The sequence below is a fragment of the Orycteropus afer genome, unplaced genomic scaffold, assembly GCF_000298275.1.
Source record: "Orycteropus afer afer isolate SDZICR_OR568_19922 unplaced genomic scaffold, OryAfe1.0 scaffold00210, whole genome shotgun sequence".
NCBI lineage: Eukaryota > Metazoa > Chordata > Mammalia > Tubulidentata > Orycteropodidae > Orycteropus > Orycteropus afer.
Window position 1 is genome coordinate 1263971 of NW_006921797.1, and position 15400 is coordinate 1279370.

The 15400-nt window shown below is 38.9% G+C and overlaps 1 protein-coding gene across 1 annotated transcript in view; it reads right to left on the bottom strand.

Annotated features, from left to right (window-relative positions):
• Positions 1-12069, bottom strand: part of MFN1 (mitofusin 1) — a 53779-nt gene extending 41710 nt beyond the window's left edge. The window contains exons 1-4 of the mRNA XM_042781975.1: positions 11958-12069; positions 8742-8877; positions 4725-4887; positions 139-263 (exon numbers count right to left, since the gene is read on the bottom strand). Coding sequence (XP_042637909.1) covers positions 139-263; positions 4725-4887; positions 8742-8877; positions 11958-12069 — 536 coding nt within the window. The remainder of the gene's footprint in view (positions 1-138; positions 264-4724; positions 4888-8741; positions 8878-11957) is intronic.
• Positions 12070-15400: the final 3331 nt, after the last annotated feature.

Sequence of the window (15400 nt, forward strand, 5' to 3'; positions counted from 1 at the left end):
GTATACTTCACCTTATCTGCTCCTTGACAATTTAGCAAATAAGAACAAAGCAGCAATGCCATATTTAAAACTTTAAGTAAGCAGCATTATTCTACTAAATCTCTACCAGGAGAAAATGTAATTCATAGGTAATTTTACCTGTCTACTAAAACCAAGTCATCTCTCAAGAGTGCACATTTTGCCTTTGGCCAAAACACATGTACGAGACAGCCAGCTTTCAAGTCTTTGTCCATATGAAGGGCATGGGCCAGCTGATTAACTGTCTGAGGAGTAAGGAGGGAAAATTTCTATTTATAAGAAAATTCAGTGAAAACCAAAAATACTATGAATCAATATAACATTTAACTTTGTAAAATATGTTCAAAAGGGAGAACTGTGAAAAATCTAAAATAAAACCATCTAAGCAATCTTTTTTTAATCCCCCTCCATTTGAGCAATCTCAAGAAGCCTGTTTTAAAATTATCAACTAGGAAAAAAAAGTTCCCTTAAAACAGTTTACTCACACCACCCTGCAAAAATAACCAAGGTTAGAAATATTCTAAATGCCTAACAATGAAACCCTGTCAATGAAATCCTATATAACACTGAAGTTGATATTCTAGAAATTTATTGGTACAAAAAGAAATTTAGATTAAGGAAAAAAAAAAATCAGAAAACAGGGCACACAATATAAAACTATTTTCTTTAAAAAACACAAACTCTATACCAAACAGTTTCTACTGGTTTTGGGAGATGAGTTTTGAAATTTCTGTTTTTGCCTTTTTATATCTTCTGATTCTTCTGAAATGAGTATGTGCTGCTTGATAATAAGGAAGAACAATAAAAGTTTTTTTAAATTAGGATAGGCTTTAAAACTCCATATGAATAAGGTCTAAGCAACACAACAGAAGCTTGACACATTCTTCTCTTGATAAAGGATTTTTCTCAGCAGGCAGTCATTTATACTGCCCTAGTTAAAACCAATGACTGTGCCTTCTCTTTTCATTCAAATTCACTAAAACATTTGTCTTTCTAAGATGACTTCTGACAAAAATTTATTAATGGGTTAATCCAACACACTTAATATGCATGTATTAAATTAAACATATAATTAACGTAAAAAGTTTAAAACAAAATGAATAAATAAATAAAGAGCATCAATACATGTACTTCCATCAATACATATACTTCCAAACAATATCTATTTTCAAGTAAGCAAGAGAGCCCTGATCAGAGATGGACTAAGCTTCAAGTTAATGCCTATAAGGACAATTCTCAGTAGGGTAGGGTTTTTTTTTTCTTTTTCACTTTCTTTCACAAATTTTTTGATAGAAATGTGAACTAAAAACTTGGTACATCACTATAAAATTAAAACAAATACACATATCTGGCAGGTTGGTTTGAGTTACTTTAAGTATTTAGAATAGTGGCTAGTGCATTAAATAAAATACTAGCTACTTTTGTGTTTCTTTTCCTAGGAAAATTACTGCAGCATAAGACTCAAAATCAACCTGAGATTTAAAGCAGGTCACTACTTGAGGTAAACATTTTAATTTGGGAATAGTGTAGAAGGAAAAGAGCATAAAGAAAGAAGAATGGGAATAAAGAGCACAGATAAGGAAAAGTGAGAGACTGCTTTAAAATAGCACTGCATACTTTCCTTTCCTTTGGGAACCTAAAACCACAGTAGTTTCAATTATGATTTGGTACAAATCTTGATTACAAAAAAATAATGCGAGTTAACAGTTTGAAAAGTATTTTTATAACATTTATTTCTCATAACTAATCTGAAGAGCATGTTCATTCTGAGGAGATAAACTCGAATAGATGAAGTTACCTGATTGAAATCAAATGTCAAACTCACGGAACCAGAACTACTAGAACCTACAACTTCATCTACAGTGTTGTTATTGTTGTTGTTGTTGTTTGCCGACGAGTCGGCCCCGACTCATAGCGACCCCTCCTTGGGTTTCCAAGGCAGTGTCACTATAGAAGTAGGATTGACCAACCTTCCTTCTGAGGAGTGGCTGGTGGGTTTGAACTGCCAGCCTTCTGGTTAGCAATCAAGTGCCTTAGGCACTATGCTACCAGAGCTCCTCACCTACAGTGTAGCATACATTAAAATACCATGGATCTTCAAATATGAACATCTTGTGTTCACAGAATAAATCTTTAAATGTAAGATAAAGTGATCATAACTGAAAAACAGCTTCTTTTGAGTAATTCTACAGGGTTGAGCGCATGGGTGCTGCCCACATTCTACATCTTGCATATTAATTTTTTGTTTTATTTTTGGATGAAAAAGTTCGTTGTTGTTATTGCATGCCTTCAAGTCAACTCCAACTGATTATGACCCCTGAGAGAGTAGAATTGCCCTGTAAGGTTTTCTTGGCTGTAATCTTTACAGAAGCAGATCTTTCTCCCACAGAGCTGATGGATAGATTTTAACTGCCAACCTTTTAGTCAGCAGCTGAAATACTTCACCACTGTGCAATGAGGACTACATAAAAGAGTCTAGTAACACTGGTTTAACAAAATTTATGAAATATAGAGAATTGGCACTGGCTGTTACCTGATAAAAAATATAATACTCATAAATGTTATTACTAAAAATTCCTAAGAAAAGAGTAATTTCCAACACAAACAACAAAAAACCCAAATCTCATTGCCATCGAGTAAATTTCAACTCACAGCAACCATCTACTGGGTTTCTGAGGAGGTAAATCCTTACGAAAGTAAACTGCCCCATCTTCCTCTGAGGAGTGGCTGGTGGTTTTGAACCACCAACCTTCTGGTTAGCAGTCAAATGCCTTAGGTACTGTGCCACCAGAGAGCTCCAGATGTATCAGTCAGATTCTAGGGTCCAATTTCTTGAACAAATTTTTTTTTTAAAGGCAAGATTTGATATTAAACAGCAATGACAACAAACTTCAAAACATTCTTCTTAATGAAGAAAACCAAAGATGCATAGAAACAATTAGTCCAGGCGACTGTACACCATGCAATCCTCAGCCTATATGACTATGAGACCAGAAGAACTAGATGGTGCCCAGCTACCACTGTCAATCACTCAGAAGGGGGATCTATATAGGGGATCCTGGACAGAGTGGGAAAACAATATGGAACAAAACTCAAAATCATTTACAAAAAAAAAAAAGACCAGTTTTGCTGGTCTGATAGAGCCTGATGGAACCACTGAGACTATGGCCTCTAGCTGCCCTTAAGGTCTGGAATTGAACCCACTCCTGTGGCTTCCAGCGAAACAAAAGACAGGCATATGAGCTGAACACTTACATTAGCGAGATACACTCCTTAACAGAGATCAATCATGGGAGAATAGGGGGGCTGTGTATGCACAGGGAGATAGCTCAGGGGGCAAGAAGTGCATGGGAGGGAAGGACACAGGGAAGAAGGAGCTATGGGAAGGAAGTAGGAGGGGAGCTGTTGCATTGTGGAAAACTGCAATCAGTGTCATGAGACAAAGTGTATGTAAGCCGCTGTATAAAAAGTGAATTTGCTCTGTAAACTTTCAACCAAATAACAAAAAAAAAAAAAAATAATTCTTATTTCTAGGTATATAGCGGAGCTGACAAGGGATAAGGTTTTAGTCACTTCTTGGCCACAGCCAGCTACCCAGAGGGAACAAGTAGTTGAACCTGTGGGCTCAGGACCATGGTCACAGGGAACTATGCACAACTGGCATAATATACTACACAAAACATTGTTCTACATCCTACTTTGGCAAGTAGCAATTGGGGTCTTAAAAGCTTGCAAGTGGCCATCTAGATGCAATGACAGGTCTCTCCTTGTCCAGAGCAAAGAAGAATGAAGAAAACTAAAGATACATGGAACAATTAGTCCAAGGAAGTGGTACACCATGTGATCCTCAGCCTATATGACTATGAGACCAGAACTAGATGGTGCCCGGCTATCAGTGTCAATCACTCAGAGGGGGACCTATACTGAAGATCCTGAGTAGAGTGGGAGAACGAGGAAAAAACTCAACATAATTTTTTAAAAAAAAGGGACCAGGTTTGCTTCTCTGATAGATCCCGGTGGAACCCCTGAGACTACGGCCCCTAGCTGCCCTTCAGGTCTGGAACTGAACCCACTCCTGTGGCTTCCAGCCAAACAAAAGACAGGTATATGAGCTGAACATTTACATCAGGGAGATATACTCCTTGGAGAGATCATTCATGGGAGAATAGAAGGGCTGTGTATGCACAGGGGGACAGCTCGGGGGGGCAGGAGTGCATGGGAGGGATGGACAGAGGGAAGAGGTGGCTATGGGGAGAAGTGGGAAGAGAGATGTTGCATTGTGGGAGATTACAGTCAATGTCATGAGACAAAGTGTATGTGAACTACTCTATGGAAGATGAATTTGCTCTGTAATCTTTCACCCAAATCACAATAAAATTTAAAAAAAAAAAATGAAATGTGACATACAAAAAAAAAAATTCTTCTTACTGTTTTACTTATTAGTTTTTAAAAAAAACTAATAAAGTTTTAATCCAAGTTTACTTTTATGCTAAGCCAAGAATCAGTTTTGTTCTTCTAATAATTTGGCTCTGAAGCAAAAGAATTTTAGAAGTTCAAAATACTAGTGATGGCTTTAACAGTTATGAATGGAAATATTAATGACTCTTTAATATCCAGCCCTACAGACATTTAAAAACTTTTACACACAGTAAAGTCAAAGGACATTATTTCAGATATATTATGTTGCTAAAATTTAGATACTATACCTTCACACTCTTCTTTTCATCTGATCCTTCTGTCATAAGATACGCTTTATCTCCATCAGTTCCTTCAACACTCAGGAAGCAGTTGGTTGTATGGCCAATTCCACTAGGAAGAACTTTATCCCACAACATTGCATTGATAACAGAGCTCTTTCCACTGCTTGTCCTAAAGAAAGAAAAAATATACTATCATGAAAAACAAAACATAATAGTAAAAATGTGTTTTTTCAGTTTTTTTGGCATTGTGGATAAGACATCTGGTTGCTTACCAGGTCAGCAGTTCAAACCTACCAGTTGCTCCACAGGAAGATGAGGCAATCCACTTCCACAAAGTTTTATAGCCTTGAAAACCCAATAGAGGTCGCTGTGAGTCAAAATTGACTTGAAGGATGTGGGTTTGGTTTTTAAAAGCCCATTTTTAGAACTCAAATTTTGTTAAAATTTCAAATTTTTTATTTTTAATGAAAAAAGTTTATAACTTGGCTTACACAAATAATAGCAGTGTACATTTCAGAAAAATAAAATAGGAAAAAGCAAATTCCAACTCTTCCATAAAGCTCTCTCTGACATTTCTAAGTTATGTTAACTTCTTGCTTCTTGTGGCAATTTGAAATACAGTCCTAAAATTCTTTGACAAGCCCCTCATCACAAGATGTGGTTTAATGTCCCTTTCCCTTAAATGACGGTTAATCTGTGACTGTTTACAAATAATTTTTGTCAGAAGGGAAACTGGGTGACTTCTAAGACTAGGCCACGAAAGACAACAAAGCTTGTCTTAGTCACTGGAAGATATACACTTGGCATCTTGCCAGGTAAAACTCCAGGTTCATCATGCTATGAAAAAGTCAAGCTAAATGGAGAAGTCTGGGTAGATGCTATACTTGGCAGTCCTAGTCAAGTCATCTCAGCCCCGGCATTAGACATGTGACTAAAGAAGCCCTCAGATCATTCTAGCCTCCCATTTTTGAGTACCCTCTCATCTTTGAGACCTTCCATTTGAGGCTCTAAAAATTATGGATCAAAGACAAAAAGACTCCACTGCAGTCTATCTGAATTCCTGACCCACAGAATCTGTGAGCATAATAAAATAGTTGCTTTTAGGTTGTTAAGTTTTAGGTCATTTGTCAGACAATCATAGTAATCGTAATAGTTCTGATGGAAATGAAACCTAAGGACAGCTCATAACCACATGATAGACTTGCTTTCAAATAAATCAACTCAAACTCCAGAGGCCATTCAGAGCTGAGTTCTGTATATCTGCTCAACCCTGCGGTCGCCCTGACCTCCCAGGGCCTAAGGTTAGTACTTCATTGCAAAAACAGAATCCTATTTCTGTGGTATACGTTTCACCTCTCTCTCTCAGTGTTAGAATTGTGCCTTTACTTAATACTCTGGATATCAACCCCTACTACCTCCAAAAGAAACCATCTTGTCTCAATTATCTCAACACTGGCTCCTATTCTACTATACCACAAACTGCCAAGATCACTCATAACCTCACAGTTATTTGTTTTTAGGTAAATTTAGGCTCTGTCCCTTAATAGTAATCCTTCGTTTCATTGCACAAACCTTACTGCAACAATCCTAAAGAGCAGTTTGGTTGTCCCCCACCCCCTATCAGAATCACCTGGGGTACCTATTAAGTATGCAGATTCCTCACGCCCACTGTGAGCCCACAGAATCAGACTCTTAGGCATACTGAAACTTGAGACATCTTGTCACCCGAACTTCCCTAACCATTAAACAACAACAAAAAATCCTAATTTTCCTTTTACTTGTTTGGTTTCTCAATTCCATCAAAAGCACTTCTTTCTCTCCCTCATCCTGTTTTTTTTTTTCTTTTTATTACTTCCCCCCTGTGCTCTCAGTCACCAACATAAGCCAACGATTCCTAAATTTTTATCCCCAGACTAGAACTCTCCTCAGTCCAATCCCACATATCTAAGTGCCTTCTGGGTATCTCCACTTGAATGTCTAATAAGTACCATAACATGTACACTCATATACAGTATATCCAAAACCAAATACTTCACTTTCATTCACCAAGCCCATCTCAATGAATGGCACTTGGTCAACCAAGTTATCTTTACTCTTCTTATTCTAATCTACTCGCAAGTATCTCTTTATCAATCTTTCCTCTCCAACTTCATAGCTGGGGTCTTATAAATTCCCTAAGCTACTGCAACTGCCTGCTACCCTCATTCAATCCATTCTCCCCACTAAACCAAGGTTATAGTTGTCACACCCAATCCAGACCCTCTCACTGTGCTCTATTTTTCACAATAAAAAATTTTTCAAAATAAAACTGTAGAACTCCTTACCATGATACAAGGTCTTTCATGATCTGACCCATTTACTTCTCTATCCTCCTGTTTTGATACTGCTTTCTAATGCCCTAAATTCAACAGGATTTACAGTGCTCCAAATACACCATGGTCTCTTCTCTCTCCCTTCCCACCTGTGGCTTTCTGCATGAAATGGCCTTTTACACCTTTTCACACCAACTGAAAAAAACCTAACTAACTGCTGTCCAGTGGAGTTTCCAAGGCAGTATCACTACAGAAGTAGATTGCCCTTGCTGTTATGTTGTTATGTGCCTTCATGCACATAACACACATGACTCACAGTGACCCCTCCTTGGGTTTCCCAGGCAGTATCACTACACAAATAGATTGCCCAACCTTCCTTCTGAGGAGTGGCTGGTGGGTTTGAACCGCCAGCCTTCTGGTTAGCAGTCAAATGCCTTAGGCACTATGCCACCAGAGCTCCCTTCAGACCAAAGCTAATACCTATTTTGCCTTTTCAAGTAGGCAGCTGAGTCATCACCTCCTGCTTCTACTCCACCCTAACCTAGACTTTTTATGGACTAACCTCAATTGTGACTCTAATGCCCTGAGGATATAGTCAAGATTTGGCCAAGTGGGAGAGGCAGACAATAAAAACCAACACAATAGACCACTGTGAAAAGTTTTAAAGAACACAAACAGAGACTTAAATAGATAAAACTTAATAAGGAATACTTTAGGTAGCTTTCAGGGAAAGCTTCTGAGGTAGTAACATTTAAATTTAGATCTGAAGGATAAGAAGACAGGCAGAACAAAAGCAAAGAGAATTCTAGGTGTAGGAAAGGCAAGGTCAAAAGCGCTGAGATGGAAAACAGCTTTAGAAGGCCTGTTAACTTGGTGAGTAAATGAACTGGGAAGAGGTTAACTATTGGGAGAAGTGGGAGGGAAGCTGTTGCACTGTGGGAAATTGTAGTCAATGTCATGAGACAAAAGTGTATGTGAACTGCTGTACGGAAAGTGAATTTGTTTTGTAAATTTTCACCCAAATTACAATTAAAAAAAAAAAAACTTAGTGAGTAAATGAATGCCTCTATAGTATATACCACATTTTATTTGAGCAACCAAGTATTTCTCTTTGAAAGCATAATGCCTAACAGCACATGAAACATAGGCAGTTAAAGAGTTAATTGTTAAATGAATGCATATGTTATAGCAAAATTCACTCCATGACACTAGGCAGCTGCATTAACTATGGGGCTTCCTATTCTTCCCATGGGAGTCATGAGTTTGAGAGTCCTTTGGGAAGACATACCTGATAATCAACCTAAGTTTAAAAAGTTAAGTCACAATAATACCTATCATTTATCTCTATTCTTAAAACTGGTTAAGATCCAATTCTTAGAGATCAGATCTTCAAAAGATAAAAATATGATTGATCTACATAAAATTTTAGTTTATGCCAGAGAGCTAAAATAAGCAATTTTTTAACATGCTAACAACTTTAACATTTTGCATTGGTAGAAAACATGGTGGGGAAGGGGGTTAACATCATTTACTAAAACATCAGAGACAAAGCTAGGGATATGACCAAGAAAAATTGATTTCAGGAAAGGGCAATCTACTTCCGTAGTGATACTGCCTCGAAAACCCAAGGAGGGGTCACTATGAGTCGGGTTTGACTGACAGTACTTAACAACAATAACAACAACAACCTTGAGAAGGAATAAAGGATTACCTGCCAAAAAATGCCACTTTCATGTGTCTCCGAGATAGCACTTCACCAATAACAGAAAGCTTGCTTTTATACCCCTGTATTTCTATCACATCATCCTCAGTAGCTATTCCATCAAGTTCTGGATTCTTATATGTTGCTGCAAAATTAAAATGGTATAGAAAAAGTGATATAAATGAATACTGAGTTAATTAAACAATAAAATATTTATACAGATATTTTTACATATTTATTTTGGCTTTGTTCCATAACATTAAAATACTCTCTGAAAGATAAAAAGATTCACAGTTAGAAATCTGAGTATCTCATAAAAGTTGCATACTCTGTAGCAATGTCCTTAAGAACTCTGCCATAAGAATTTCAAAACCATCAAAAACTGTTAATCTCCAAGAAGAGATATCCTAATGAGGCATTGCCTGTGTAGGCCAAGGGCCCAGTCAATAATATCTGTTATTCATCTAGGTCTCAAAAATACAAAATACTCACCTGAGACAAAAATAATTTCTCAATGGAAAAACTAGAACCTAATACCCACCTACTGTTCTATTCTACAAGAGCTCTGGTGGCACTGCCGTTAAAGTACTGGGATGCTAACCAAAAGGTTGGTGGTTTAAACCTACCAGCCACCATGCAGGAAAAAAATGATGCAATCTTCTTCTGTAAAGATTTACAGCCTACAGGGGTTGCTATGAGCTGGAATCTACTTGAAAGAATTGGGTTTGGTTCCACTCTAAGCTGCATCTTCAGATTTTAATCTGAGGAGGACCCATACTTTTAGAGTGAAGTCTGAACCAAAACACCGAAAAACAGGAATACGGCCCAATGTGGCCGCCATGCTAGGAAAGACTTCTTGCTTGCTTCCCAGAAGGCTGGAACACAACAGATCATTTACCATGAGAAGGCAAAGAGAAAAGAGAATTGGAGATTGTATCCCACTCTTGTCAGGTTTAGAGTTAGCTGCCCACTCTAGCCCCAACCCCTCTCCACAGGTAGAAGTCCTGGGAAGGCTTACCTTTGAAAAACAGACAAGTACTTCAGTTTTGTTTACACTTAAAGAATAGGAAAAAATCTGACACTTGCATATTTATTAACTGTTTTTGAAGGTAAAGACATGGAGATTCATTTGGCTATGTAAATGTTCCTAATTAGAGACAAACACCCCCACTTCAAACCTACCCTGTGCTCATCTAATTATACTTTTGCTTATATCACCATAACTTTCTGGTGTATTAATAAAATATGAGTAACTAGGTGAATAATGGAAAGATTGGCTTAAGTATCATTACATTCACTTTTGTTTTGCATTTTATTCTTGCTCTTCTTTCTGATTTATTCGCTTTCTCTCTTTTTTGCTACATTTTTTTCTGAGGTCCTAAACTCAATTCCATTCCTAAAGCTGGTATTTACTAGCTCCTAGCATGCGCACAATCTGTAACAGGCTCAATACACCAATGTTATTATGTTTAACTTCATTTTCTCTTCCTATCAATTTTTTAGAAAACATATTCAAAAGTCAGCTCAACTGGTGTAACCACTGAGACTATGGCCCCTAGCTGCCCTTCAGGTCTGGAATTGAACCCACAACTATGGTTTCCAGCCAAACAAAGTACAGGCATGTGAGTTAAACATTTACCTCAAGTAGACACACGCCCTGGAGAGAACAATCATGGGAGAAGGAAGGGCAGCTTATGCACAGGGAGATAGCTCAGGTGCAGAAGGGTATGAAGGGATGGACACTGGGAGGAGGTAACTATGGGGAGGAAGTGGGAGGGGAGCTGCTGCATTGGAAATTTTGGTCAATGACATGAGACAAAGTATATGTGAACTGCTGTATGAAAAGTGAATTTACTCTGCAAATCTTCACCCAAATCCTAAAAAAAAAAAAAAAAAAAATCAAAAAAAAAAAAAATCAGCTCAAATTCTTTCCCAAATAGAAACATCAACATTCTATAGCACTACTTTTTTTTAATACATTCAACAACAAAACTTAAATTGCATTAATTTTGGTTTTAGGGGCACAATAATAAGGCCTTTAAGGAGCTCAAAATCTGCTAAGAATTAGGAGGGAAAAGGAAAAGTTTGACTCTACTAACCTATCAAATGTTCCACTGGAATGTACACAATCTCTCCCTTTTCACTGTACATTATTGAGGACCATGTAATCTTAAGAACCAGGACAAATTTCAACAATTATCTCCAAAGAAGTATTTGCTACTAAAATATTCCTCACTGCCTTTTTCTCAAAAGGCTCTGGTTAACCTGGCAATTGTTAAGCACTCAACTGCTGCATCAAAGTTGGCAGTTCAAACCCACTCAGTGGCTCCACAGGAGAAAGACCTAATGATCTGCTTCTACAAAGACTGCAGCCAAGAAACTCTATGGAGGAGTTCTACTCTGTCACATGACATCACTATAGGTCAGAATTAACTCGATTGCATACAATAACCATCACCACCTTTGCATGAACCAAAAGCAAAAACCAAACTCACTGCTACTTGAGTCAACTCCAACTCTGGTTTCCAAGTGTATAAATCCTTACAAACTAGACTGCCTTGTCTTCCTTCTACAGCACACCTGGTGGGTTTGGACCGCTGCCTTACCCACTACTCCACCAAAGCTCCTTTTTGCATGAACAATTACATCCATTTAAGAAGTCTTTTTTGCCTTTCTCTGACTACATCCCAGCTTCATTTAGGAGGAGGAGATAGTTCTGAGGCCTTGGCTTAGTTACTGAGTTAGGGAAGAAACAAGTATATTGATTAAATGAGGCAGCCTGATTTTCAGTCTGGGTATTTACTATGTAATTTGGGAAGTTCTGTACCATGACTTCATCTTTAAAATTAGTTATCAGAACTTGCCTCAACATTGATAAAAGAGTTAAATGAGTATTAATATAGTAAAGTACTTAAACCAGTACTGCATATTATCACACATTTCTTGGTTGTTATTAATACCTATTTAATCTTCCTCTTTCAGAGGGCAGAAATTGTATGCGTTATGGAATCCTCCAAGTATATATATAGCACAATGCCCTTTATGTGTTCAATAACTAGGGCTGAACATATAAAGACTGTTGAAATGTCCAAAGTTTTGTTACACACATATTTACAATTTAAAAAAAAAAAAGGTGAAAATAAACCTAACACTGTAAGACTAAAACACCTTTATTTTCAATACTATTTTCTTAAAATAATCTCTTTAAGAATCAGAGGAACTAACCTTCAACAAAATGTGATCCTTCAGTAACAAACTCCAATAACTGATCAAAGATAGAAGTGATTGCCTTCTTAGCCAGCACAAAGTGCTTCAAAGGAGAAGCAGTTTCTGCCATTATGCTACTGAGGAAAAAAAAGAAACGTTAGAAAAGTACAAATTAAAGAGAATGAGAAACATGCCAACTAGTGAACCTACAGGTTTCTTTTTACTCCCCAATTAAATGAAACTGCCAAAATAATTCTACAGAATTTTGCGGGGGGGGGGGAGCATGGAAAGGTGTTTTAAACTGATAATCTAAAGACTACTTTGAAGTGATTCTTTCACTAAGCAAAATCTATTGGCCAAAATCTTGGTTGCAATTTCTATTTTATTTCCTTTTGGTGAAGATGAAACTACAGCTAAGTTATGACTGCATGTGACTCTTACATCAGGAAACTGGGTCAGTCAGAGGAAACCAAGTTAATAAACAATAACTAAGATATTAAGTTTCTCAACTTAACTTGAAACTGTAAGTGGGTGGACATGGAGATGGAGAGTGAGGAAATAAAATTCCAAGAAGATTACAATGCACTACTGACGTTTTGAAAAACAGTAGCTCTCATCACACAAAATAAGGAGATAAGGTGTAAAGCTGACATCAACCTTCCAGTCAAAGATGTCAAGAGATAAAAGTTACTTTGAGTTTGTTTTTTTTTTTCCTGGCGGCTTTTCATGAAAAAAACGTAAGCAACGATAAATGCTCACACCCTAGTCTAATGCTAGTGTGCACGGAATGGAGGAGCCCAGTGGCCAAAATTAAGCCTGATCCTTCAACTGAGGATCATGAAATAACTGCGCGAAGGAGCTGTGTACTTAAAGCAGGGTGAGGACAACGACCCGGTCAGCCAAGCGTGAACACCTACCTTAGGGAAAGGCCTTTCAAACCTCACACACACACACACACACACACCTGCCCACCAGGCCCAAAGCCCAACCACGCCACAGCCCCACGCGCGCCGCCCAGGTTCCCTAGGTCCGGCGCCGGCCTCCCGGGCCCGACCCGGCCGCCGGCACCCCTCCGAAACACATTCGCCAGCTGCTTATCAGCAGGATCACGCAGGCGGCGGCTCGTCACAGAGCCTCGCGCACGACTCCCCACCCCCTGTCGCCAGCTGCACGAAGGTCACCTCTAGCGTCCCGAACTGGCCGGCGGCCGAGGCAGCGCGCACTCAGGCTGTGCCGGCTCCCACTTGTCATCGGGCAACCACAGCTCGACCACAGCCTCCCAGCCGCCTCATCTTCTTGAGGAAGGTTGGGACGCGGAGAGAAGCCTTAATGAGTGCCCAGGGGCGGTCACTTCCGATCTCTTGCCTATCCCTCTTCTGTTTGGCTTCAATAGACGGAAGTGCGTCTACGACTGGCGCCATTATTCTTAAGGGCAGAAGGCAAGGGTTGCTGTGGGCAGAGGATGCCACCAGAGGCGTGGTTTTCCACTCTGCCCTCTAGCTAACTTCTCCTCACTCTCCCTTCTCCCTTCAAAGTTTCCAAGGCTTTCCTTAGCCTGTTGTTGTTGTTATTTTGCCGTCGAGTCGGCCCCGACTCATAGCGACCAACCTTCCTTCCGAGGAGTGGCTGGTGGGTTTGAACCGCCAGCCTTCTGGTTAGCAGTCAAGTGCCTTAGCCACTATGCTACCAGAGCTCCCTTAGCCTAGTTAGAAGTAATTGCCAGAGGCTGGCTTAATGAAGTAGAACTAAAACAGGGTGGGGTGGGGGTTGCCAGATAAGAGGGATTCCAAGATACTGTCACTGCTGACAAGTTGGATGGGACTCATAGCAGCCCCTCCTTGGCTTTCCAAGGTAGTATCACTACTGAAGTAGATTGCCCAACCTTCCTTCCCAGGAGTGGCTAGTGGGTTTGAACCACCAGCCTTCTGGTTAGCGGTCAGATGCCTTAGGCAATAGGTCGGAGAGTTCCCTCCAAGATAACTAATAATACCCAATCCTCAAATTTATACACCAGCCACTAATACCAAAGATGAAGAAACTGAAGATTTTTTCTAATTTCTGCAGTCTGAAATTGAACATGCAATCGATGCATTCATGATTACTGGTAATTGGAATACTAAAGGTGAAAAGAAAGAAAAAGAATCAGTAGTTAGAAAATATGGCCATGGTGATAGTAATGATGCTGGAGATCTCATGGTAGAATTTTGCAAGATCAACCAATTAGTCACTGCAAATAACTTTTTTCAACAACATGAACAATGACTACACACTTGGACCTTGCCAGATGGAATGCGTAGAAATCAAATCAACTACATCTGTGGAAAGAGACAATGGAAAAGCTTAATATCATCAGAACAAGGCTATGAGGCAAACAGCAGACAGACCATCAATTGCTCATATGCAAGTCCAAGCTGAGGCTGAAGAAAATTATAACAAGTCTATGAGAGCCTATGAGAGCCAAAGGAGCTCGGTAGTGTAGTGCCTAAGGCACTTGACTGCAAACCAGAAGGCTGGCAGTTCAAACCCACCAGCCACTCCTTGGAAGGAAGGTTGGGCAATCTACTTCCGTAGTGATACCACCTTGGAAGGGGTCACTATGAGTCGGGTCTGACTCAACAGCAAATAACAACAACAACGAGAGCCAAAGTATGATCTTGAATATATTCCACCTGAGTAGACAGACCATCTCAAGAATAAATTTGATGCATTAATACTAATGACCAAAGATCAGATGAGTTGTATGGTGACATCAGCAAATCATAAGTGATTAAACCAATGGTCATTAAAAAGATAGAAAAGAAAAAAAAATGTGAGCAGAAAATTTAAAATTGCTCTTGAATGTAAAGTAGCTAAAGTAAAATGAAGAAATGATTAAGTAAAAGAGGTGAACTAGAGATTTTAAAGGGCAAATGGAGAGCACAAAATGAAAATATTATAATGAAATGGGCAAAGACCTGGAGTTGGAAAATTGTGAGAAGAACACGCTCTGCATTTCTAAGCTGAAAAAATTGCAGAGAGAATTCAAGCCTCAAGTTGCAATATTGAAGAATTCTTTGGGCAAAAAGTTAAACAACACAGGAAGCATCAAGGGAAAACGGAAGGAGTACCTAGAATCACTGTACCAAAAAGAATTGATAAATGTCCAAGTATTTGAGGAGGTAGCATATGATAAAGCACCTATGGTACTGAAGGAAGAAGTCCAAGCTGCACTGAACGCATTGGAAAAAATGGCTTGAGGAACTGGTAGAATACTAAATGATGCACTGCTAGAAGTGTTCACTCCTCTGTGATAAGGAACTTGGGAGATAATTACCTGGCCAACTGACTGGAAGAGATCCATATTTGATATTTGTGCCCATTTCAAAGAAAGAGGTTACAACAGAATGTGGAAATTATCATACAATATCAGATCCAAGTAAAATTGTGCTGAAAATATACAAAAAAGTCACAGCAATACCTCA